The sequence below is a fragment of the Podarcis cretensis genome, assembly GCF_951804945.1.
Source record: "Podarcis cretensis genome assembly, chromosome: 5".
In the NCBI taxonomy this organism is placed as follows: Eukaryota; Metazoa; Chordata; class Lepidosauria; order Squamata; family Lacertidae; genus Podarcis; species Podarcis cretensis.
Genome location: NC_137174.1, coordinates 62,971,870 through 62,998,841, shown reverse-complemented (window position 1 = coordinate 62,998,841; position 26,972 = coordinate 62,971,870). Strand labels below are relative to the sequence as shown.

At 43.4% G+C, this 26,972-nt stretch overlaps 1 protein-coding gene across 1 annotated transcript; it reads left to right on the top strand.

Annotated features, from left to right (window-relative positions):
- The first annotated feature begins 1,293 nt into the window (after nucleotides 1-1,293).
- Nucleotides 1,294-26,972, top strand: EHHADH (enoyl-CoA hydratase and 3-hydroxyacyl CoA dehydrogenase). The gene is made up of 7 exons (XM_079976865.1): nucleotides 1,294-1,574; nucleotides 10,030-10,133; nucleotides 12,844-13,019; nucleotides 13,383-13,494; nucleotides 14,281-14,385; nucleotides 20,244-20,585; nucleotides 24,505-26,972. Exons 1-7 carry the CDS (start codon nucleotides 1,501-1,503, stop codon nucleotides 25,773-25,775), a joined length of 2,184 nt encoding a protein of 727 aa, XP_079832991.1. The 5' UTR covers nucleotides 1,294-1,500; the 3' UTR covers nucleotides 25,776-26,972.

Genomic DNA, 26,972 nt, shown 5'->3' with positions numbered 1-26,972 from the left:
AATTCATCTCAGGGGCGTACCCAGGGGTTGGCCAAACTGGCCTCAGGGGGCCAAAAATCCCCCCAGAAATCTGTCTCCAGTTTTCTCTCTCTCCTTGACTATGCTGGAGATGGACTTAAAAGGGGACCAAAAACAAAAAGGTGTGGAAACTTCTCATCGACATGGCTAAGCAACGATTACTGTATTTGTTCTGCTATGCACCCGCAAGGGTATCCGGCTGCCTGCGGAGCAGCTGATCCATTGTTTGGGAAAGAAGAGCGGGGCTGACGGGGTGGGCGGAGCGGCTTTCCCTGCGCCTGTGTATGTGAGTGACTTGGGTGGGCATGAGGAGGAGGAGGAGGAGGAGGAGAAAGAAATGAATGAAATTTGCTTGCACAGCCAGACTTCCCCGTTTCTAAAAGCGAGCGATCCTCCTCCTTTCCCTTTCCCCGGTGAAGCAGAAGATGCGATCCCCTCCTATCTGGTTTTGCAGCTCTGTGAGAGTACTAAAATTATCCCTGTACAGGTGGCCATTCGTTCATCTAGCTCGATATTGTCAACACTGACTTTGGCAGCGGCTTTAAAAGTGGGCTCGACAAATTCATGTAGGAGACTGCTGACTGGCTGCTAGTCCTGATGGCTATCATACCTTATGATTTTTTTGATGCTGCCTACAGACTAAGACATGGTCTACAGTATCATGGCAGTTTTATTTAATTTGAATGAAAAAAAATATCATATGAATTCATGAGGATCCGTTTAAAATCAGCTGGATCCGCCTTTTACCCGTTTCCCTCTAAGGGCAGCAGCAGTATGCCTCGGGAAACTAGTTGCTGGGGATGGCAAATGGGAGAGAGATTTTGCAGTCCTGTCATGGTGCAGCTTCCTATGGGCATCTGAATGGTCCCTCTGGGAACAGAATGCTGGACTATATATAGCCCTTTAGTCTGATTCGGGGGGCTACAGCGTGTTCACTCTCAACTTGGTCCTACTGATTTGAGTGGAACCCTTTCTCTACCAAGCTTGCAGCTCTTACTTGCTGCAAGTATTTTGCCCTGAGTACGCATGCGTGAAGGCAGCCTCTGTGAATTCTCGCCCTGAAAACTGCTTGTCGTAGCAGAGAGTGAACGGTTGTATAAATTGGAGCAATTTCAGAGCGTAGGCGTAGCCAGGAGGGCAGGGGGAGGGGGCAGCTGCCTCCCCTGGATTAAACAATAGAAATACTTAACTAACTGACCAATTACGTCGGTTCTGCCCCCCCCCAACAAAAAATCCTGGCTCCGCCCATGTTTCAGAGCATGCATCTGGCAGGTGTGGGTCCAAGCAGGCGCGAATTCACGATTTGGTGCCCCAGCTGGAACCTCCCCCTCGGGTGCAAACGGGGCCAGCCTCCTCCCCAGCCCGTCATGGAGTCTGGTTAGTCCGGGTTTTCTGGTTCCCACAGGGGCCGCCTTCTCCTCGGTGCTGCTTAATCCAGCTCGAAGCGTCTCTTGGGCTCGTGGGCTCCGTCCGCGCGAGATCATGGCTCTGTACACGCGGGGATCGGCTGCAGTGGCCGTGATTCGACTGTGTAATCCTCCACTCAACACGCTCAGGTAATTTGCAAGGGAAGACTTCGCCCCAGGCAAGGGATTCTCGGGCTCCTGGTTGGCGGGTGGAAACTGCTGGTCTGCAGATTCGACCCCAGAGAACGCATTTTTGACCCTCGAAGCAGGCTCGGCCCCTGAAAGATACGCTGGCAACGAGCGAGCCTGCATGCGCTTCTTCTGCATGACTCGGAGGGTCGCTCGCTGTCGCACTCAGATTCTGCTTGCATGCCTCCCATAGGCTGACCACTGTGAAAACAGGATGTTGGACTAGCTGCTTATGTTTACATGGAAGAAACTCCCATGGTACTCGGTGATGCTTCCTCTTAGGTGTAATGGATTGTAAGCAGAGCCTTTGCACCCTTACTCGGATTTGTTTAGTAAAGGGTAAAGGGATCCCTGACCATTAGGTCCAGTCACGGACTCTGGGGTTGCGGCGCTCATCTCGCTTTATTGGCCGAGGGAGCCAGCGTACAGCTTCTGGGTCATGTGGCCAGCAGGACTAAGCTGCTTCTGGAGAACCAGAGCAGCACACGGAAACGCTGCTTACCTTCCCGCCAGAGCGGTACCTATTTATCTACTTGCACTTTGATGTGCTTTCGAACTGCTAGGTTGACAGGAGCAGGGACCGAGCAACGGGAGCTCACCCTGTTGCGTGGATTCGAACCGCCAACCTTCTGATTGGCAAGTCCTAGGCTCTGTGGTTTAACCCACAGCGCCACCCGCGTCCCCGGATTTGTTTACTTCCAAATAATTGTGCCTAGGATTACAGCCACAACTAACTTCTTGCTTCCCAACCCTAATTTTCCAGCAGTGCATAAGCCAGCATGATATTGAGATGTTTTAGTTTGGTACTGCAGAGATACTTTCACCCTAGTTGGGTGGTTAGCTTTGTTCTCAAGTTTAACAAGCACACACAAGCAGCGTGAGGACCCTAAGTTATGGCTTTTCCCCTGTGCTTCACAGTTTCAGCCCTGAATTTCCTGTTAGACAAAAGATACCATATATACAAGAGACATGTGAATTACAACTGTTTTCCAGCCTTTAATTCCAGACAAATGCAAAAATTTCTCTATTCTCAAATACTGTTTCTTGCCTGCAGCAAAAGTTAGTTCAAATCAGCATGGGAAATCAGCACCCACACACTCTTCTTTTCTTTTCTTTTCTTTTCTTTTCTTTTCTTTTCTTTTCTTCTCGCCTTCCTTTATCCCTTGTGGGATCAGTGACAGTAGAAATCATTAGCTGGCAGATTTCTCCCTGTAAGGATCTGGACTTTAAACCTACCACACTTATGCCCTCTTGGCGCTTTGCCCCACAGTTCCTCCCCCTCCAAAGCTTTGCTTTCTTTCCTGCCTGCCAGTAGTTTACAGCCTCAGTCCTGTTTTCCCTTCCTTGCTTCCTTCCTTCCTTATTTTTATTAAATATTTTCTTGTGTTACAAAGGTATGTCCTGTTTTCTTTCTTGGCTCTTCCCTTCAACTGTTTGTCTTCACTATGCTTGCTTCTTATAATAATAATAATAATAATTTATTATTTATACCCCGCCCATCTGGCTGGGCCTCCCCAGCCACTCTGGGCAGCTTCCATAGAAAGCAAAAATACAATAAAATATCACATGTTAAAAACTTCCCTGAACAGGGCTGCCTTAAGATGTCTTCTGAATGTCAGGTAGTTGTTAATCGCTTTGACATCTGCTGGAAGGGTGTTCCACAGGGCGGGCGCCACTACCGAGAAGGCCCTCTGCCTGGTTCCCTGTAGCTTTACTTCTCGCAATGAGGGAACCGCCAGAAGGCCCTCGGCGCTAGACCTCAGCATCCGGGCAGAATGATGGGGGTGGAGACGCTCCTTCAGGTATACTGGACCGAGGCCATTTAGGGCTTTAAAGGTCAGCACCAACACTTTGAATTGTGCTCGGAAACGTACTGGGAGCCAATGTAGGTCTTTCAAGACCGGTGTTATATGGTCTCGGCGGCCGCTCCCAGTCACCAGTCTAGCTGCCGCATTCTGGATTAGTTGTAGTTTCCGAGTCACCTTCAAAGGTAGCCCCACGTAGAGTGCATTGCAGTAGTCCAAGCGGGAGATAACCAGAGCATGCACCACTCTGGCAAGACAGTCCACAGGCAGATAGGGTCTCAGCCTACGTACCAGATGGAGCTGGTAAACAGCTGCCCTGGACACAGATTTGACCTGTGCCTCCATGGACAGCTGTGAGTCCAAAATGACTCCCAGGCTGCGCACCTGGTCCTTCAGGGGCACAGTTACCCCATTCAGGACCAGGGAATCCTCCACACCTGCCCGCCTCCTGTCCCCCAAAAACAGCACTTCTGTCTTGTCAGGATTCAACCTCAATCTGTTAGCCGCCATCCATCCTCCAACCGCCTCCAGACACTCACACAGGATCTTCACCGCCTTCACTGGTTCTGATTTAAAAGAGAGGTAGAGCTCAAGCTACAGAATTAGCTAAATTCCTTTTGCTATTTTCTTTATCAACTTCCTTAACACTCATTTCATTATACAGAGCCTCCTGGCTTTGTGACTGAGAACTGATTAGCTTCATTTTGCCTCAGTTCTCAGTCTTCTTAACCCTTTTATTTAAACCTTGTTTTCTGGCTACCTTTCCTTCATGGTTCTGTTTCTCAGTCCATTGCTTACGCTGCATCCATCCTCTGGCTGACCTCCCCTTTCCTATGTCATAGGGCTGCTTCCAATATAAGGTTTTCATCACAGCCAAACTAACAACTTTTCCTACCCTCACAGAAGCTGGCCTACAAACTGGTCAGTGTGCCTTGAATAACTGAACATTCTGTGGCACCACACCAGCCCAGATTGTAAACAATAGAAACCTTACTGCCACAAGTGGAAGGCAATATAGATAGTACAGTGGTATCTTGGGTTAAGAACTTAATTCGTTTTGGAGGTCCGTTCTTAAACTGAAACTGTTCTTAACCTGAGATACCACTTCAGCTGATGGAGCCTCCCGCTTCCGCTGCACAATTTCTGTTCTCATCGTGAGGCAAAGTTCTTAACCCGAGGTACTATTTCTGGGTTAGCGGAGTCTGTAACCTGAAACGTCTGTAACCTGAAGCATCTGTAACCCGAGGTACCACTGTAGTTGAGAACTACAGTTTCACCTACAAACATTCGTTGATCAAGTAGAGAAACTCTCCTAGCTGTGCAATAAGGAGATGATTGAAATATGTAAGATAAACACTAATAACTGGGAAACACTGGCCTGTGAGTGCTCCAAATGGAGAACAGCCTTTACCAAATGTGTCATGGACTTTGAAGAAGCAGGAACTCAGGGTGAAAATGATAAAAAAGCTAAGAGGAAGGCATGTTTAGCAAACCCTCACTGTGATCAACTTCCACCTAGTAACCTATGTCCCCACTGTGGAAGGAGGTGTGGATCCAGAATTTGCCTCCACAGTCACTTACGGACTCACTGTTAAGACCATGTTCATGGAAGACAATCTTACTTTGCTACGAGTGATCGCCAAAGAAAGAAAGAAAGTATAAGGCAATAATATGCTGAGCAATCTTCAAAATGTTTTACAAAGTATAAATGGCATATACAGTAACATATTTAGCACAATTCTGCTTCCCAAACTGGAGTTTCAAAATAATTTAGGACAGCTTTGTGCTTGTGCATGGGCTGAGATGACAGTAGGTTTGTTCTTTCACAGTGAACCCAAAGAGATACAGAATAGCCAGAGATGTGTATCTGTGCCTGACTTAGCAATATGCTTTGTGTAAGTCTGTGGCCCCTGTCCTGGTCCTCTATACTGACTTCCTGGTGTGGAACAACAACATTGCACCATATTGTCTTCCACAGGTTCATAGAACTGTTATTCCATATACATTCCTCATTTTGATCCTACCATCATCATCTGCAGAGAAGCTGCATAACAAACATAGTCTCCATCTGCCTGCTCATTATCACCCAGGAGCTAGAACACAATTCTGTATTCACTCTTTCACTAATCAGAATTGCCATGTGAATTCTTCTTTATTGAACACAAGTACCTATTCATATTCAGAAACTTAAAGTGTTTCCAAATCTGAATGAATTTTTCAATGCAATTTCAGTAATGCATCCCTAGAAGAATGGACCTGTTGGTCCCTCTGAAGTGTAGCATTTTTAGGAAAGGGGCTGACAGAACATGAGTCCCAAAGCATAAAATATTGGTTGTAGAGCTCAGATAGCTTTATTCATTCATTTGGGACATTTTATCTTGCCTTTCAGTTGGCTGCTGTCAAGGTGGCTTTTCTTTCGTTTCAGGGCTGTGTGGGCCTATAATGGAGTCACCACCTCACCCAGAAGGAAAAATTGGGAATTCCTGTCACATCACATGTTTATGGGTACTTATGGGTCACAAAGAGATGTACACAACTAAACAACAAGAACAACAATGTTCAATAAAGATGAATTTGCATGCTGAAAATGAGCTGACTGCCAGCAGCTATTGTTACTACTACTATTGCAGTCAGTCATGTCACAAAACCTATGAGTCAAATAGTGTAGGTAGTAGCCTAGCCTGAAGTTACATTGAAGCAAAGGAGAGTATTCCTTGGATCACATTTTCCTTCTCATTACAGGAAGCGGGAAGTAATCATCTTAATTCTTTTTTTAAAAAAAGATTTATGTAAAATTCCACTTTTAATGGTAAATTGTAACGTTGGCATGGTAAAGATCATCCAAAGAAAAGGAAAAAGTCATGGGCTGAGAATCTGGTTAATATGTAAACTCAAAAGTCTTGTGTTTTTCAGGACTTTGGATACTATTAGGTTGAGCCAGGATCATGATCACATTATAATATACTGGGTTACTGTTTGCTAGTAAATAACCTGTTTTTCTATTCCATGTTTAGCGAGACAGTTTCAGTTTGGAACCCAGATTTAGCCTTTTTGTTTTCCAGTGGTAAGATAGTTCCCTAACAAATGATACATAAACAGATAATTAGCTACAATGCATTGACGACAACTGTGTTTCTGTATTTTAGCTATAAACTAGTTACTTCACAGGCAGTGTAAAGATTGTCAGAGATGAAGCTCCATAGAGAATGTAAAATGTCATCTTACTGAGTTTGTTCAAATGACTCCAAGAATACAATGCATAAGGCATCATTGGTCCATCTAGCTCAGTATTGTCAACACAACCAGGCTGCATCTCTCCAGGTTCTTAGGCATGTATCTATTTCCAACTCTACCAGGAGATGCAAGGGATTGAACTTGGGACTTTTTGCTCCGCCACTGAACTATACAGCACCTCCCCTTAACTCTGGCCAATGTTGGTAGATCTCTGGGCAATCATCTGTGTGGGTTTCCGACTCACGGTAGTTCAACAACAACAAAACTCTACAGCTCAATATCAGACTATTAAAATGAAGAAAGCTGGGGGGTGGATATTTTTGTGAGAGGACTTAGCCCCTGTTCTGGTGAAAGCAAAAAGTTAATATACGTATTACCGTAGTTAGTAAGCGTAAGAGCTCCCCTCCCTGCCTATCTTGCACCTGACTCCAATTGGTAGATCTTAGAATTTAAGTAACAAGCAAGGTAGATCCTGCAGTCTACATATTCCTGCAATATAACATTTCTGATCTATTTTCTGTCACACCACATTTTGAAATGATGAATATAACAAATAGTAGTCTAACAGCCCTCTCCTATGTATACCGTATTTTTCGCCCCATAGGACGCACCGGCCCATAGGACGCACCCAGTTTTTTTGGGGGGAAATAAAGGGGGAAAAATTTACCCCCCCCCAGGTGCTCTGCGCTAATCCCGAAGCTTGGGGTGTGCGGAGCTCAGCGCGCCCCAAGCTTCTGACTGCCGGCAAGGTCTCCGCTAGTCTTGGGAAAGCAGTGCAACTTCGCGCGGCTCTCCCAAGCCTAGCGGAGTGCTGCGCTAATCCCGAAGCTTGGGGCGTGCGGAGCTCAGCGCGCTCCAAGCTTCTGGCTGCTGGCAAGGTTTCCGCTAGTCATGGGAGAGCCGCGCGGCTCTCCCACGGCTAGCGGAGCGCTGCGCTAATCCCGAAGCTTGGGGCATGTGGAGCTCAGCGCGCCCCAAGCTTCTGGGTGCAGGCAAGCTCTCCGCTAGCCATGGGAGAGCCGCGTGGCTCTCCCACGGCTAACGGATAGCTTCCTGAAGCCTGGAGAGCGAGAGGGGTCGGTGCGCACCGACCCCCCTCGCTCTCCAGGCTTCAGCAAAAGCCTGTATTCGCCCCATAGGACGCACACACATTTCCCCTTCATTTTCGGAGGGGAAAAAGTGCGTCTTATAGGGCGAAAAATACGGTATTTGCTTGGAAGTAAGTCGAACTGAGTCCTCTAAGGCTTATTCCTAACTAAGTGTGCATATGATTGGAACCGTAAGTCATATTATCCCTGACTTTTTTTGAAAAATCAATTTGGCATTGCTAATGCCCAACCATGTTATAGGATTTGCTTTACGGTTTCAAACTGACTTGTCACAACGGCTTAAATTCTCCCACACGAATGATCATGGAGCCATGGTATGGAATTGTATACAGTGGTACCTCGGGTTACAGACGCTTCAGGTTACAGACACTTCAGGTTACAGACTCCGCTAACCCAGAAATAGTACCTCGGGTTAAGAACTTTGCTTCAGGATGAGAACAGAAATCGCACAGCGGTGGCAGGAAGCCCCATTAGCTAAAGTAGTGCTTCAGGTTAAGAACAGACCTCCAGAACAAATTAAGTTCTTAACCCGAGGTACCATTGTACGTTGCAAGAAAGAACCACACAGGTACATGCTTTATGCTTCAGAAGTACAAGAACAGACATGCAGTAAAGGAGCTGAGATTCTAATTGGGAAGGTGTCCAAAACACAACATATAACTAAAGAAATTAACATTGAACTTGGGAAAAACTCACTTATCTATATCAATATGTTGAAATGTTCACATGATGCAGTAGTGTTTTTAAATTAAAGTTGTGCAATACCTGTCTGCAAAACACACTCACTCCCCATTTACTCTGGGGCACATCATTATAAAATAATCTCTGTGTAGGGTGTGTTATGTTTACTGTGATGTGAGATGTGAAGCACCAGTGTTTTTCACATAACAAATCAGTCAGCCTGGGTTCAAACTGGTGTTTTCAAATGACTTTAAGATTACTACATCTTCAGTTTCTGATTGTGACTTTCTGCTGGCCTTGAAGGTGGAAGAAGTAATGGGGAATCGCCACAGTTTTGAATTTATTTCAAAGTTTTTGCTGCCATTTTAGGTCCCTCTAGAGGTAGTTCATATCTTTTCAGGCTTCATGTTTTATCAATGGCCTGGTATGCACATAATAGTAATCCAAATGATGGCTTACTGTGAACAAGAAAGTGTAATAATAATAATAATAATAATAATAATAATTTTATTATTTATACCCCACCCATCTGGCTGGGTTTCCTTAGCCACTCTGTGCTGGTGCCCAGGGAGAAAACTGCAGTCACTTTGTTTTCCCCCAGCTCTGCTGCTGCACATTGCAGAGCACAACTAAAGCACTGTCTAGGATACATATTTATGTACCTATGTTGTTTGTATGGCTACTGTTTTTCCCATAAAGGGAGGTCTTTGCAAAATCGCCTTTTCACTCAATACTCTAGAAACAGCTCTGTATCAGTATAGCTACTTCATGTTTCTTTAGAGTATATTCATCATCAAGCTTTTAGGAGAACAAAAATTCAAATATTCTCATGTTCACTCACACCTTCTCACTCCTCTCTTCTCCTCATACCCAATGTCTTCTTCCTTCTTTTTCTGCTTTGACCATTTTGTCGGAACTGACCAACTACTGGCCTCAGTCTACGCACAGAGAAGAATGACATGGTAGAATACTGAAGTACTAGACTGGATTTTAAAACTTCAGAATGCAGATGCTGCTGCTGCATATTTGTAATGTCCCCATGCGTAAACAAAATAAGAAAATGGTTGCAATTTAAAACAAGCAAACAAACACCACTGCATATCAGGCGATTCTAGCCCAGCCTACTTCTTGTGGTGTTAGATTTTACTTACCAATAAAGATTTGGGTTTTTTTAACATAGGAGCAGCATTCAGAAATGGTATCCCACACCTCCACCATGAAGTAATATCACTTTTCCATCTCAGGTCATTATCACTTTCATCCATCTCTTTTTGCTCATGTGTGGATCAGGCCTACAGTTAACTTCAAACTATGATTAGAGGGAGGCACATGGAAGAGCATACAATTCTAAGGCTTGGCCATCTAAAAGCCATTATTTCTGAAGAAATACATTACATGCACATAGGTTTTACCTGTGGACTCAACATAACATCTTTTACAGTTCAGGTCAGGTTAGAATGGTTAGAATCCTCCATTGAGAGTTCCCAAATAGATTCCACATGATTTAAAAAAAATGTTTTAGAGATTTGTTTTATAACAAATCAGATATTCCCCTAACGCTTTCAGTGATTATTTTCTTTATTTTAGCCCTCCAACATTACTGGCTTTACAACGAGATGTGAAGCATGCAAATACTGATCCCACTGTGAAAGCTGTTGTGATTTGTGGAGCAAATGGGAAATTCAGCGCAGGTAAGAGCCTTTGAACTCATGTTTGTGTATCACCTTTTTTCTGCTCCTGTTAAAAATTAATATGTTTTGCAACTCTGCACTGGTACCATGGATTTGCCTGGAATCAACTGTATTCTTAGTATTTACTGAAAATAATCCTGGCTAATTAAATGCCACTATACTTATTCTAAACTAGCCATGCTGTACTAATGAAAGTAGAGTTTTGGGTGCCTTTCCTTATATCTTGTGATGACTATTGATCCTTTAACAGACCATTATTTTTAAAGGACCATAAAGTGATTTTTCTGTAACTGAAATAGAGAACCATTTCTCAGAGTTCCAAGAACTGAAGACTCATATTCATTATAGTCTCTGGTGACATCAAACATTATTGTTTTCCTCTCATTCACTAATCTAGTGGTTCCTAAATATTTTGGTATGATGACTCATAACCCTAATTTACTTGGTAAGGTGACCCATCAGTTTATTGTCACATGAAGTTTGGACCATTTGTCTTCAGCAGCCATCAATTTCTGGCATTCCAACTGTAAATTCGTGTATTTTGTAATTATAACTTGAGGTATCCAAGCAAAAGTGTACTTAACATTCCTGTTAATGTGGAATTTGTTGAAAAGTTTAAGGAAAGTATGACCCCATCCAAAGTAGGCAACTTACCAAGTCAGGAGTGCCAGCTTGGCCCTGCGACTGTAGGTGCCCGGGGCTGTGGGTGCCTGCAGCGTGTGTGGCCCTGGCACTGAAATATGTGAGTGCTCGGCCCTTTAATTTGGCGAATTTTGTGGGTGCTCAGGCACCCAGGTCCCCAGGGAGCCAGCACCTATGTACCAACTCATATAACCCTGCTACCACATTTCATCTTCATAGCCTGACTCACAAAGATAAAGGTAAAGGTAAAGGGACCCCCAACCATTAGGTCCAGTCGTGACCGACTCTGGGGTTGTGGTGCTCATCTTGCTTTATTGGCCAAGGGAGCCGGCCTCATGTGGGTCATGTGGCCAGCATGACTAAGCCGCTTCTGGCGAACCAGAGCAGTGCACGGAAATGCCGTTTATTTTCCTGCCGGAGCAGTACCTATTTATCTACTTGCACTTTGACGTACTGTCAAACTGCTAGGTTTGAAAAGATAGGTACTATCAAATAGCAATAGCGCAGGTATTGCCTCATCTAGCTCATGCTAGCTCAGGAGTAACATGTGAGTAATTGAGTAATGTGAGTAATGTGAGTAACATGAAGCCAAAATTCAGATAACCTCACTTCCCCAAAGTTTTCTTTGAGAATCATGTCACGACAGTTCACTGAGTTGTTGTTCATTTTGCACAGACAAAGACAACCTTGTAACATTAGTTACACATGGGTTTCACATTCACTCAAACTTCTGCTTCTTCAGCAGAAAAGTAGCGGACAAATGTTGGCGGAACAAACTTCAAATCACCCTTGGCTAAACTATTAACTAAACCTGGCAGCAGATCCGGTGATGGTTTGCCAAAAGGTGCTCATCAGAGGAAAGCTGTAACAGTCACTCAAAACAACTCCCCAAATGAACACTTTGTGGCAAACTCTCACTGGATCTGCCGCCAGATGCCAGAGCAGTGTTTTTTAAAAAGTAAGACTCAAGCCTTTCCTACATTTGGTTACAAGTGACAACAGAGCATTATAATATGCCAACAAAACAAAATGCTGTTACAGGTTTCATCATACCAGTTAAGTATTAAAAGCAATAATTAATTTGGGTTTGCTTATAAAACCCAATGACCCACTTGCACGGGATTGGAAAACACTGCTCTAACCTGCCTTTATCTTGACCTTGCTTATTATGGCTACCTTTGCCTATGTTAAAGTTTACGTTTTGTTGGCCCTTTTGTGATTAATTGAATCTGTTTGCATCATCGACTTAACCCTAGAACTTGCTAACCATCTAACCCTTGTATCTGGTTTTGTGTTAACTCCACTAGTGATTAAATTTTCCTTGATTATCAGTAGGGATGTTGAATGTAATTGGGCACAGCAGATCAATGCAAGATCCTATACTAGAGACCCATAGTGGGAATTCTTATTGACTTGACACCTGTCTGTATATAATTTATGGAATGAGTTCTTTGATTTTGTCTCTTAAAAAGCATCACAAATGTCTCAAGAGCAGGTTCACTATCTGCTATGCAAGTGTAGTTCCATTGCTTTGAAAGACTGACCACATGACTGAAAGTGAACAAAAAGCAACCCTCAAAACCCACAGATAACCTTCCATGGAGCAAAGCCAGTACCCACCCTTAATAAATTACCAACTAGATATATTACATCTCAACACAATTTTTGTAGTCTGTTTTTCTGCCATGAAATTTTGCTTCAAACAGCATAGATTTCTGCTATGTATGATTCAGCTAGGCTATTTTCTTCTAGTTTTCATACATAAGTTTTTCCTAATAAAGTAATATGGGAATTTCAGTGGTTCCACAATTACAAGTGGCTTCTCCATTATTTGTAGCTTCTCCATTGCCAAAGTTCTGCAGAGAGTCCCAAAGACAGAAAATGTAGGATATGCTTTCAGGAAACAATGTTTGTACACCAAATTGAATCTTTATACTTTTCACCCTTCTTGAAGTCTGTGAATCTGCCCTGTTGTTGGTTGTCATCTACCAATTTGAAGAAGGGTTTATCTGGATAGCTTATTTGAAGGGATTGTATATATATTCGTGGTTTTGTTCAATTTCTTTAGGTGCTGATATCAAAGGATTTCCCAGGGTAGGTCAAGGAGACATGCCCAGCTTGGAAGCAGTAGTTTCTCTGATAGAGAAGAGTGAAAAGCCAGTGGTGGCTGCTATTGAAGAGGTGGCTTTTGGAGGAGGCCTGGAAATAGCGCTGGGCTGTCATTACAGGATTGCAAATAAGCAGGTACAATGATTTTTTTAAAAAACAGCTTAGATAGGTCAGCTTGTTGGAAAGGCTCCTTAATATATGTTCTCTCCATGAGTTTGAACTTGGAATATTACCTCCAACCAACACACCACCCAGAGACCTTAGAGTCATAACCCAGGTAAGGGATACCTATTTATCATTAAAGACTATGACATCATTGATAAATGAGAGTGAGGTAGCTCCACATCCCCGCCCCCTCTGTTTTCATTCAGTTTTGTTTGGTTTTTTGTTCTTGGGTGCTATTGAAGTGTATGTTCTTGTTTAAATAAATAAAAAAATATATTATAAGCCCCAGTAACTCTCTAACCAAGCATCACAAATACCCAATCTTTGTTCCAGGCTCGGGTAGGTTTACCTGAGGTCACAATAGGCTTACTTCCTGGTGCTGGCGGGACTCAACGACTTCCCAGACTGATTGGAGTACCAGCTGCACTTGAAATCATCACCACAGGTAAGCTCCTCCAGATGTGAATGCTAACCATACAGGTGTCAAGTATATTAACAGCTGGATAACTATACTGACATTACAAGATAATGAATATCTATGCAAGTAACATGTTAGAAAATTGCCGTGACAAGCACACACTATGTATGTATAAGGTCCTAAGTTCGATCCCTGAAATTTCTAAGTAATAAGATGTATATAAGGTCACAATATTGGACATTCAGACTGTTTTGGGTGGAGTTGCACTCCCCTTAGGAATCACTTCACAAGTCCCATCAGTGGAAGGATTTGAGCTTGCACAACAAGGCTTCCCGACTCTCCTCCCCCATGCCCCCCCCAATGGCTCTGGGTTAGGGTTAGGAGAACCCCCCTAGAATAGTGCATGGGGAGAGGAGAGGGAGTGATGATTCCATCTGCCAAGCTGCATTTTTGTGCAGACAGAACAACTGGAAGAGCGTGGCATTGCATTGCGCCCTATATTTCTATCCCACTTTTTAGCTAGAGTCCTCAAAGTAGCTAACAACATTTATAAATGCAACAGATACACAAAGACCCACATGCTTAAAACAAACAAACAAACAAACAAACAACCAGACCCACTGGAACTGGAACTGGCTGCAGAAATTCCTTCCTGCATGGCAGTTGTTATAAGTTGGCTCAGGGTGAGGGAGTCCAAGTGGTATAGGTCCCAATCTTGTCGCTGCCTGCCCCCCTTGTTCAACTGGAGCAAACCCTGATGTTGTCTTGTCTGCCTTCCTCACTCTCTTCTTCCTTCCCACTTCTTCATGCCAGGAAGACATGTGCCAGCAACTGAAGCGCTGAAACTGGGAATCCTAGATGGGGTTGTGGAAGGAAAAACAATCGAAGCGGCCATAAACTTAGCAGAAAGAGTAGTAGGTAAGAGTTCTTAACTGTATTGGGCAGCAGCATAACACATGAAGCATGACCTGAAGCAAGCCTTAATATAAGCCATAGACAAATATCAGTGAAAATATTTATTTAGCAGAGCAGTCCTATGCATGTTTATTCAGAAGTGTTGAGTGGGGCTCCTTCCCTGGTACGTAAGTGTGCATAGGACAGTAACCTTACTAAGGTACAACATTGGAATGGTACAAAGCCCTGATACACAGGATAGTTGGTGGAAAATAATAAGACTGTATTACCAAATCATAAATGTCCATACAAAAATCCTTGGTTAACTTGATGCCCTGCCAATTAACTGGTGGAGCTGTTTTTATGTTTTTGTTTTTCAAATAAAGCTATAGGATTCTGAATATCGATGATCAAGGGATTCCAAAAACATTGCTTTTTTCAAAATAATCGCATGACTAAAGTAGGAATTCATGCAGCCTTGGTTGTCCTTAGTTAATATAACCTTGTTCTCATAGGGGTGGAAGAGCGTTCCCTGAAGTGTTTCTCCAGTTGTTCGCATTTATTGCTGACCATGGAAAAATTTTACTGGACCTTTATTGTCTTATTGTTTATTGTGTTTTTATTTTAACATATTCAATGTTAGGTAGTATATAAATGTTGTAAATATAAGTCTGAAAATAGTAATTCATGTCAGGTGTGGGGAACCTGTGGCCTCCCAGATGTTGATGGACTACAACTCCCATCATCCCTGACTATCCTTGGCCATGCTGGCTGAAGCTGATGGGAGTTGGGAGTCCAACACCATCCGGCGAGCCATAACTTTCCCAGTCCTGTAATATTTGCCATCATAGCACTGAATGTCCTCCTGTGTTCCACCAAGGCTCTTTGCCTGGATCTGCTAAAACATAGGAGTTACAATACCCCTGGCAGGCCAAAAAACACGGCTCAAGGCTTTGGAGGGTGTGTGAAACCCACCCCCAAAAGAGGTAAACACTCCCCAAGGAAGATTGGGAGCCTTCCAAGCAAAGACTTTCTATAACCTGCACAAAACAATCTGCTATGCTGCTAATCTGGTTTTGCAGTTATGAACTTCTTTCTATAGTTTAACCTAAATCTTTCTGTTTCCACCATTTGCAGCTAAAGCAGTTTCCATATATTTGTCTGTTTATTTCTTTGTTGATATCCAGGCATCTGCTGTGCAGTGAGTTAAAGGACAAACGCCAGCAGGACCCTACAGGAGCACCTGAGGCCTGTCTGAATCACTGAGCAGCACATTCCTTGGTGCATATACCTCATGAAAATGTGCCTATGCGGACTCAGTGTCAACAAATGGTTGGCCTATAATTTTGGAGTCGAGCATCATTACTGCCAGTCGTAACGAAAACACAATTGGTTATAAATTTTAAAACAGAGGCACGCTTGTGACTGAGCGGGTCTAATGATCACACCGTCAAGAAACTCCTATTTTACGAAACACAAGCAAGCTTAATACGACAAATATAACATGGCCAACAGGTGACTAGCAGCACAATCCTATACATCCCTACTCAGAAGTAAGTCCCACTGAGCTTAAGTGGTGCCACTGGCACTTACCACAGTTGGAAGAGCACAAGCACCAGATTGGCTGCACAGGTGTGCTTGTGTAGCTCTGATCTCATTGCTGCCCTGTCCGATACCAGTAAGTGACAGCAACACTGCTGTGGGAAGGGAGGCTGAACACTCGTGCCCTGTCATGCTGGTCATTCCTGGTAAGAGAGTATAAGATTGCAGCCAATGGCTGCCATCTTGTGCAGGCTGTCGACATGCAGAGGGCCGCAAGGCCAGCTGGCTAGGCCCAGCTGGGCCATCTCCTTCCAGCCGTCCCACTGAGAAGACCCATCGGCCTCTGCTCCGACGTAAATCAGCGACCCGGGCTTCAAAGCCAGGGCACACTATCAGCAGATCGAACTGCGCACACAGAATAGGCGTGAGGCTTGTGAAAGCATACTACAACTACAGATTTATTAATCATAAATCAGGACAAAGAAACATGTTGTCTCTCTCTTCATCTTCTCAGAGAGAAAGAGAAAAGCAAAAGCAATACAGTGGTGCCTCGCAAGACGAAATTAATCCGTTCCGTGAGGCTCTTCGTATAGCGGTTTTTTCGTCTTGCAAAGCAAGCCCATTGACAGCTTAGCGGATTAGCGCTATTAGCGGTTTAGCGGCTTTTAGCGGATCAGCTGATAAGCGGCTTAGCGGCTTAGGAAAAGGGGGGGGGAGGGGGGAAAACCCGCAGGAACTCGCAAGACATTTCGTCTTGCGAAGCAAGCCCATAGGGAAATTCGTTTTGCGAAGCGCCTCCAAAACGGAAAACCCTTTCGTCTAGCGGGTTTTCTGTCTTGCGAGGCGTTCGTCTTGCGGGGCACCACTGTACACATAATGGAAGTTCCCAGCAAGCTGTGCTGGAATGTAAACAGACATGTGACACGCAACAGTTCCACACGTCTGCTCCTTAAGGTGGAATGGAAATTCTCAATGAGCAAGCAGCATTTACTTCTGATTAAAATATTCATAGAATTCTGCTGTTAATATGTTTTTTAAGCACCAGAAAACAAATTATTGAACAACTACATCTTTCCACATTTGGCTACCCATAAAATTGTACTTCTTCTCACTACCCTTCTGAAGGCAATAGTTGGTGAGACATTTCCAATGCACAGAGGTCCACATTTCAAGCAGGGTGACTTCAGGGTGCTGCTGGCTGAGTCACTGAGGCTGCTGTCCTATACGCACACTTACTAGCGACTGGGAGAGCAGTTTGATTCAGTTCACATTTTTAGGCAATCCTACTGACTTTGCACTTTCTGAAACAATATGTGAATTGAAACAGACGTTCTTCAAAATCTGCAGTTCTCTACATTTTGCCATTCAGCTCTCCAGCCAAGTAATGTTTACCAAAATGCACATGCTAGGGTAAAGCATGCATTCAAATGCATATATTCAGGAAAATATCATACAAAAATTCATTATATAAGGGAAAATAGCTTTGCAAAAATGTGAACGTTAGACAAAATTGCATACAAAGATGTGCATATGAGGAGAAATCCGTGCTAAAATCTGATGGTTTTCATGAAGACTTAAAAAAACCAACCACTAACTAACTTATGAACTGATGAAGAAAGGTGGTAAACTAAGCTAAAGGGTGGGAAAATGAGAAACTAGGAGAAACCAAAATGGACAAATTCATCTATTCCTACTAGGGAATAAATCCCACTGAAACCAAAGGGGCTTGCTTTTGAATAAACATGCACAGGGTTTCCCTGTGACCCTGTTCCACAGATTACTCAAGTGGTGTGCAACTTGCACCTCTGTAAAAAGGAGGGGGGAGTATTTTCAATTCAGCTAGATGTCTCGTGAGCAAGGAGCAGAAAACGTATTTGGGGGGAATATGTTTGCATCAGCTGTTTTTAACATCACACTATTCGCTTTGTCCACCTGATGGCACTAAAACCTGGAAAATAATGCTGCTTTCAGCATACAGCAGCAAATACCATCAATTTATCAGAGTTCCATAGTTCTTTGTGTTCATGGAGGCAGCTACTGTGCCATTGTTCAGATGAAGTCTGAACAGTGGCTGCCTTTTAATACTAGGCTTTTTGAAGGAAAGATGGGGCACAAATGTAAAAAAAAAAAATACCGGTAATGATTACCATTTAGCTGTTGGTAATTCTACCCATTACACAACAAAGTTCGGAGAGTTTCAGTGCCCAGTAATTTGTATGTCTGAGGAAGGTTTCCTGCAAAGCAGACCTTACTATAATTATGTTGCCATAATTTTTCAATGGCGTTTCAAGCAGAGTTTGGGGGAGGTGAGCCTCCAGCTCTTGTCTGGGTGGGTCCCCTTCCAAAAAAACAAAAACCTCCTCATCTCCTCTTAAGAATCAATTGGAAAAGATCAGTAATTGCTGACAAAGAGTGTGTTTGCATCGGGTTTGGGGTGGGGCTCTGATGCACTCCTATGGTGCACATTTCACTACCTACAGTCCACAGATGGTCCAGATGTATAGGTTGTGGTATCTGTGGAATTCAGTGTAAGTGGTAGATTGTCACTTTGAGAGGATTACCTCCTGAACATTGATATGTAATAGATACGATATGGCGTAAAACAGGGGAGGGAAACATCTGGACTGCAGGCACTGGTCCCAGTTTGGCCCGTGAGGCTGTTTCCCACAAACCATGCCCACCTACCCTATACATGATATCAGGTATGGGGCAGGTATGGCCATGGATAGAAGGGACCACTTGGGAAAGGAACGATCCTATATTTTAGAATAGATGTACTGAATTTAAGCAGGAGAAATCCCACTAGAAACACTCAACTGTGGTTTTTTTTTTTATCTTTTGCCAACACCACCACAACAGGAATCTCTCTGCGTCAAATTAGGCAAGTCCAGACAAGTACTTTTCTTCAAGGGACCAGATGATATATGGCACTTCCTGGCCATTCTTTATGTTCTCACTTTCCAGTTTCTTCGGCTTCCAGGGACTCAGTTTCCCTATGGATTGCCCTGCCTTTACAGGGAATCCTAAATAACCAGGTGTTTGCATGTTGTAAATGAGCCTTTTGATATATGCGGTTGAAGCCCTTGTACCATAAGGTGGTATACTGAAATACCTGGATATATTTTCTCACCTTTCTTTTTGTAAAGGTTTGAGAGAGTTATGTCCCATAAATAATGCAATGTATATTATCTTGGCTTTTTCTATATTGACAGTAACATGAACTACAAAGAGATCATCCTCATCATTATCAACAATCATGACATTATTTTCTCCCACCTCTATCTCCTAAACAAAAGAAGAAAGAAACATGCAGGGTGTTTCAGAGACTGCTGTTTTGTAGAACACTCAAAATATGTGATCTAGGATTGTGATTGGAATTTAAAATGTTGTGTATTTCTTAGGTCAGATTTCAGGGGAGATGAAAGTATTTAATATGGCTCAATATAGATTGCCTCCGTTTTTAATATACTTTTGGAAAATGTAGGATGCTTAAATTCTTTACTGCAGTGAGGTTTTGAAATTCCTCTCTGCAAGCATAAGGGTTAGAATATCCCTTTTTACACTTTTTTAAAAAGTGTAAATAAATATTAAATACTCTTAAGTTGTAAGTTCCATTGAACTTAGTGTTTACAAGTAAACATACTTTAAAAATACTTATCTGGATTCATTTCAGTCTGGGGCAGGCACAGTTTTAGGACCAAAACCATCTTAGTCACCCTGATGTAGCCTATGTTGAGAGCAGGGCATGGCGAATATGGCTCTGCTTCTGCTTCTCAGTCTGTCAACAGCTTTTGATTCCATTGATTATGGAATCCGCATAAGGTTGGCATTTCGAATCTGTGTGACGGGGTGAGCTCCCATTGCTCTGTCCCAGCTCCTGCCAACCTAGCAGTTCGAAAGCATACCAGTGCAAGTAGATAAATAGGTACTGCAGCAGCGAGAAGGTAAATGGCATTTTGTGCATTATGGCTTCTGTCATGGTGTTCTGTGCACTGGAAGCAGTTTAGTTATGCTGGCCACATGACCCGGAAAGCTGTGGACAAACACCAGCTCCCTTAGCCTGGAAGTGGAGTTGAGGGCTGCACCCCATAGTCAAATTCAACTGGAGTTAATTGTTATGGGTCCTTTACTTCTAAGTTTTACCTCCTGGACCAACTCTGTGGGACTGGGATTGATGGCACTGTTTTACAGTGGATCCACTCCTACCTACAGGGCCATGTCCAGAGAGCTGCATTGTGAGACTGTGTTTCACCTGCAGACGGACAAGAATTTAATTTTAGTTTATCAGGAAAAGATAGGGACTGACTAGTTTTGTCGTCTTGATTTCTTCGTCCCTACAGGACAGCCGTTGGGCCCTCGCAGGCTCTGCCAAAAAGAAACTCCTAAGCTACCCAACATGGAAGCCGTTCTTGATGCAGCTTTTGTGAAGGTGAAGAAGCAGGCCAATGGGTGCCTCTCGCCAGAAATGTGTTTCCATGCTGTAAAAGCCTCTGTGTACCTGCCATTTGCAGAAGGAATTCGCAGAGAAAGGGAGCTGTTCATGTTCCTCTTGACTTCAGGACAGGCTAAGGCATTGCAATATGCCTTCTTTGCACAAAGGTTGGTGGAGAAGTGGGCATTGCCCAGTGGAGCATCTTGGAAAACTGCAGTCCCTCAGCCAGTCCGGAGAGCAGCTGTGATAGGTAAGACTATAGGATTCCATGAGTTAAGCCATTTCTTGATATCTTGTTCTCAGTAGCAGTTGCAAAGTTCCTATTTTGTTCCCTGTTCATTCTTAAGCATCACCTAATTTGCATGCAGGAGATCCAAAATTGGTGTATCATTTCTTCAGTCCCAGCTTCCCTTCTCAGTAGCTGCATCACTGTTTAAAGATCCTGGAGCTCAGCCTTCCTTTGAATCTCATCACCTTGCTTCTACTTAAGGTTGCCACCTCTAATTCTGGACAGCTTGATATGCCTTTTTGTAAATCTCCCAATACAGGGGAAGAAAAGGAAAGCAATGACCCATTATCCCTTCCTCTTCTGTGATAAGTTAAGTAGAGGGAGATTGTTTTGCTCAGCCAGTGTAATAATAATGCATTGACTCTATGAAATTCTTGTGTTTGGAATGTGATCTTTGAAAGTAGGTCTTCTGCAACAGATGCAGAAGATATTTTTGTCAGGTGTCATGCGGAGGTGACAGAAGGTGCACCTACACCTACACAGCCCATAAAAGCTCCTTTGCTTCTGGCCACTATGGGTAAAAGTTCAGCAAGAAAAAGGGGCTGTCGGGCTTGGGTTTCAAAGACTGCTTTTCCCTTGCACAGAGACTGTTTACTGAAACGTACTTAATCATTTGAGGATGTATTCATCCCAATATGTTTTGTTGACAAGTACCTTTTAAGAAGCTTTCATCTCATTGTAGCGAGCCACTCTTCCCATTTTGCCGTCTCCTATTTCTCTCACCCCCCCCCAAATAATGCCTTCATTAATTTTTTATACAGGCAGCTGAAATAAAGCTCTTTGATGCACTGCACAGATCTCTCAACTGTTCTTTGCTGTTCTGCATATTGATCGGTATACTCAGTGGGAGACAGCTCTCTAAGTAGCCCAGCCCTCAGCAATGCCCCTTTGATTTTTAAGAGACTGCCAGCCATCTCATCCCTCCTCTATTCCTCCCTCCCTCCCCAGTTATTAGATACAGGATGTGCTTTGCTGCAGTGGGTGCAACCTGAGCTCTCTGCAAGCTCACCTCAGCACGAGGTAGCCTTGAGGACTGTGGCTTCATATGCCCCTTTGCTTCTTCCATTTTGCAATCTTAATTAACATTCTCTGCATGAGTCATACCCCTTTAGAGCAAAAATCTCTATGTCGTCAGTTACATCTGCCAACAAGCCTGAACTCTCAAGTTGCTATGAACTCATCCACTGGAGAACTGACATTCATGTTAAGCAGCATGGAGCCTGAAGCTCAGCACATGTGGGAGGGATGTGGTTTATTGTTCAGTATGCAGACGTAAATGTGTGTCGACCTGATCTGCATTACCACATGGGCTTTGGTGGGAACAGTCTCCATTTTGAGTTTCATGGGAAATCATAAATGACAGGTTTGCTGCTAGACAAGTGACAGATATGCAAAATGGATATGTCTGTTATGGAAATACAGATACAGGTCAAAACAGAAATATTAATTCCGAATTATCATTGGAATGGAATGGAGCAAGAATAGCTTGCCCAGAGGAGGATCTTACTCCAAGCTGATATTAATCTAGAGAATATGTAGTAGAAACACTAGCATCTACCAACATCTGTTCCTCATGTTGGCACCTTATTTGCATATTCTTCAGAGACTACAAAGAACTTTGAAATAAACCAGCACTTTAATTGAACATTTACAATCTGAATATGTTTCAATACATTTTAAGCCTACTGAATTTTCTGTAACAAGTTTTCCATCATTATACATGGGTCACTGTGCGTTGCTACAAACTTGCTTCGCTGCTTCGAGCAAACTGAATCTGAAATGCTTTTAAGGCAGTGTAGGATGAATTTTGCATGACTGACTGCTGCTTGAGCATATCTGGTGCTCAGCTACCTAATAAATTGATTTGGTCCTCTTTTGCTGTAATATACAGAAGCAGGGTGTGGGTGTTAATTTGCAAGGATAGCATTATCGAAATGAAGGTAACAACACTTGTCTGTGGTGGTTGCAATATATATAACACCGCCTCCCCTGCCCCTGCAAAACTTGAATGTGATCCAAGTCTTCTCTTCATTGCAATGGGTAGTGCTTCATTTGAGTCTGGGCTTCAGTATTAGACCTAAGGCTCTCTTTAAAGAGCCAGTGTTGGGCCCTGCCATTTGAATCTCCATTAATCTTCTGCATTAATTAGAACTGGTTTTCTCAGATTCTTCTGAAGCTAAGGTTCTTCTGCGTATAAAGAGATTTTTCATCCTTCCCCACTAACAGCCAAATTTGGAGATATTCATAAACAAGATCTTGTGTGTGTGTGTGTGTGTTTAAATAAGGCGGAATCGTACCTATAGATATCACTATTATTCAGATTTGGTCCACAGCAGTGGGCGGCAGAGTTTTTTTTAAACAATTTCCCCAATGAGCTCCCCCCCCCAAAAAAAGCTGTTGTGTGCCCCATATGAGGAAGTATACAGGCCCCATGCATACAGGGATCCAGCTGGAAATCAACCATACAACTAGAAAATAACTACAGTGGGAACTGAGGTCAGATCAACTACGTAAGATGACTTAGAGGGGGAAAGGACTTCCAGAAGTAGTAGGAAACATTTAAATAGAGACAAACATGTTCCAGCTTTTCTATCTTGTAAACTCTTTATTCAGCTATTTTTCATCCCACAGTATACTGGAGGACTGAGCCAAATTGCTACCTTGTTTGACCCGCATTACTAGGAATTGATCTTGTTTTACTGACAGCATAATTTCAGCTATTCTTCATAAAGCTGCTTTAGATTAATTTTTTAATCCCTGTGGTTTGTATTTCTTTGTCCAGCTAAAACAAATCACATTCATAAACCTGATAATATGGGCCATGAGTTTTTAAAATAATTAAATCACTGTACAGAAAAAAGTGTTAGTCACATAGTTTTGACCCCTTTAGCAAGCCTCAGACATTGACAGCTGGTTCTAAATATTGTTTATTACAAAGTTTCCTCATTCTGATCTTTGGCCCCTGCAGTACAAAGGGATTTTGATCTGATCCTCATCAGGTAGCTGTCCCAGAACACAGATTGAGAAGCTGTCCAAATATAAAATCAGTGGGCTGAAACTAGAATGTATTGAGCATTTAGCAGGCCAGCCTAGATAGCTATGTCACTGAGGGAGCACCATGTGTAAGGCTCCATAAAGCTTTGAGCAGAAGGCTTTTGGGGAACATTGACTAATAGCAGTTTGATGCAGCCTTTCTGGAATAAGCGAAGATCAATAGGTTTTGAAAGCATGCTCCACATGCAAGAAGGTAACCACCATACTTCATGACAGAAAAGATGGTTAATCAGACAAAAAAGGTCACTTGATTGTGAGGAATTCCTATTCTGCTACAACTTTATCTTGGCTGCATTCTGATATGATGGTACACCATAGTTTGTATTATGAACACAAGCATCCAAGAGCCTTAGGCTTGCACATTCCCTCATCTTCTTCTTTCTATAGGTGGAGGAGACTAGAAGTATCTAGTGGGGATTTGCAGCCATTTTGTCCAAGCCTAATAACTATGATTTGTGTAAAAATATAGTTTGCTGGAGTTTGGCAAGACAGCAAATATGAATTGCTACATAGCTTATCTCCTCCACTCATGCATAGAGGAAGAAAAGGAGGAGAGTGCAATTTCTAGTAGCTATTGAACAGACTCCCCTATGAAATGCATAATCCCAACTCACTTGCACAGACATTAACGTTGCTTTCCATCTTCAGCCTTGCAGTAGTTTCTTTTCAGGATGGTAATGTTAATTCAAATGTGGATCTTCTCAATGGTTTCCCCCTCAATTTATTTGCCTATTTTGTAAGTTAAAAGATTGCCTAATAAGCTCCTCTCTGTAGAACATTTCTAATTATTCCTTCTCCTTTCTCTCCTTGCCCTTTTTATCACAAGGTTTAGGGACAATGGGACAAGGCATCGTGGCATCTCTGGTCAAGGCTAAAATTCCTGTAGTGGCTCTTGAACAGGATAAAAAGCATTTGGAGCTGGCTAGAGGAACTATCACAGCTCTTTTAGAACGGGAAGCTTTAAGAATGCAACAGAATGGCCAAACACTGGCTGCCTCTATGCCTGGTTTGCCTCGGTTCACACTGGATTTTGGTGCACTGAAGGATGTAGATATGGTTATTGAGGCTGTATATGAGGATATGGCTCTGAAGAAGGAAATCTTCCAGAAGTTATCAGCAGTCTGCAAACCTGAGGCCCTTCTGTGCACGAACACCTCTTGCCTTGATATTGATGAGATTGCTTCTGTCACAAACCGCCCTCAGCAAGTAATTGGCACCCACTTCTTCTCACCAGCTAATAGAATGAAGCTACTAGAGGTAATCCATGGTCAGCAAACATCTCCCAATGCCATTGCCACAGCCATGAGAGTTGGCAAAGCTATGGGCAAAATTGGGGTTCTTGTAGGGAACTGTTTTGGTTTTGTTGGAAACCGAATGCTGAATTCTTACACTGAGCAAACATACTTCCTCTTGGAAGAGGGCAGTACTCCAGAGGAAGTAGACAAAGCTCTGGGGGAATTTGGTTTCAAAATGGGTCCCTTCCGTGTTTCAGACCTTGCTGGGCTTGATGTGGGCTGGAGATCTAGGAAAGGGCAAGGCCTTACTGGACCCAGCCTGCCTCTTGGCACACCTCCTCGTCAACGAGGTGGAAGACGATACAGCCCACTCCCTGATATTCTGTGCGAGAAGGGGAGATATGGCCAGAAAATTGGGAAGGGTTGGTACGAATATGATAAACCCGGGGGAAGGGTAGCAAAGTCAGATCCGTGGCTTCATAGTTTTCTTGCTGAGTACAGAAATGCTCATGGTATTTCAGTACGCACCATTAGCCAAGATGAGATCCTGGAACGCTGCCTATATTCCCTTGCCAATGAGGGTTTCCGGATATTATCTGATGGAATAGCTTCTTGTCCAGAAGCTATTGATACCATCTACATCAATGGCTACGGCTGGCCCAGACATAGGGGTGGTCCCATGTTCTATGCTTCTGAGGTAGGGTTGCCTACAGTTTTAGCAAAATTGCAGAAGTATGCTGAGGCTAATCCTGACATACCCAAACTACAGCCCAGTGCCTTTCTGCAGAAGCTTGTAGCCTTGGGCAGCCCTCCTCTGAAAGATTGGTCATCACTTGTGGGAACTCAGAACAGCAAGTTGTAATTGCACTGCAAGCAGTCTGGTTTTCCCATTCAAATATTTTTGACTGTTCCAGTCCAGACTAAAACACAGTGCATTGTAGAACACTGTCAGTGTCTCTTCTGATTCTAATACAATGTACACATCTATGTATCCTGCCTATGCGAATGAAATATTGCTGCTTGCAGCGTGCTTTTCTTCCATTTCTTTGCTGACTACATTTAAAGTCGACCTGCCCATGAGGCTGGGTGAGGCAGCCACTTCAAGTGTCCCCCCCTCAAGGGGTGTTACCCCATTCTGCTGCCCAGCTATGCTGCTGGTCTCCCTGGACTCTGGGGCAAAGAGGGACTTATGCCAAAGCTTTGTGGAAGGTCTCCCCCCCCCCCCGCCAAGTTGACAAAAGGAGAAGCATTTCTCCACCCAGCTTTGCCATTGGGCAGAGGGGGAGATTCCCCCCCACACACACACACACCTGGTGGTGTAGCGGGGCTTTGCACTGGCTTCTCTTGAAGGGAGGAGCTGATGCAAAGCCCCGCTGCCTGGCAGGAGATAGTTCCAAAAAAATTCAGAGGAGGGTATCTCAATTTCACCTGCTTCTGATAGCTATCATTCTGACCTCTGCTCTTCCACAATTGATGTGTGCTAAGTAAAAAAGACCACTTCAAAGATGAAATGCAGTGAAGTGGATAAACACTGCTGAGGAGAAATGTGGCTGAGGAACAGAACTCTCAGCCTTGGAAAGCTCAGTTCCACCTTCTTACACATTGATGGTGGCCAATGAATCTCAGCAACTGATGCTTCAAATGCTCTTCAGTCTAGCGTAAACAAGTGCCTCGTTCTTGCTGTCTGCCTTTTCTAAATCAGTGTCTCCTCTGCTTTTCAAACCTGTGTGATCTCCAAATTCCTCAGTCTGTTTCTCTTACATAATTTGGAATTTCTGTATCAGCAAGTACAGAATAAGTGCCTTCAGGAACATTGATTTTAGGGCCTGCTGGAAATAATGTATCTCAGGGATTCTATAAGCACCAATGGTGCCAGCAAAAAGGGCTTCCAAGAGTGCCGTACCAACCTCTGAGTCTGAATTACAGTGCTGAGGCCATAAGATTGCCCAAACTTTTCTTCTCAGACTAATTATTTCTGGAATCCAGGAAATCAAAAGTAAAATCACCAAGATTCAGCAATGAATTTTCTCCCTAAATAAAACTATTTTAATTAATCACA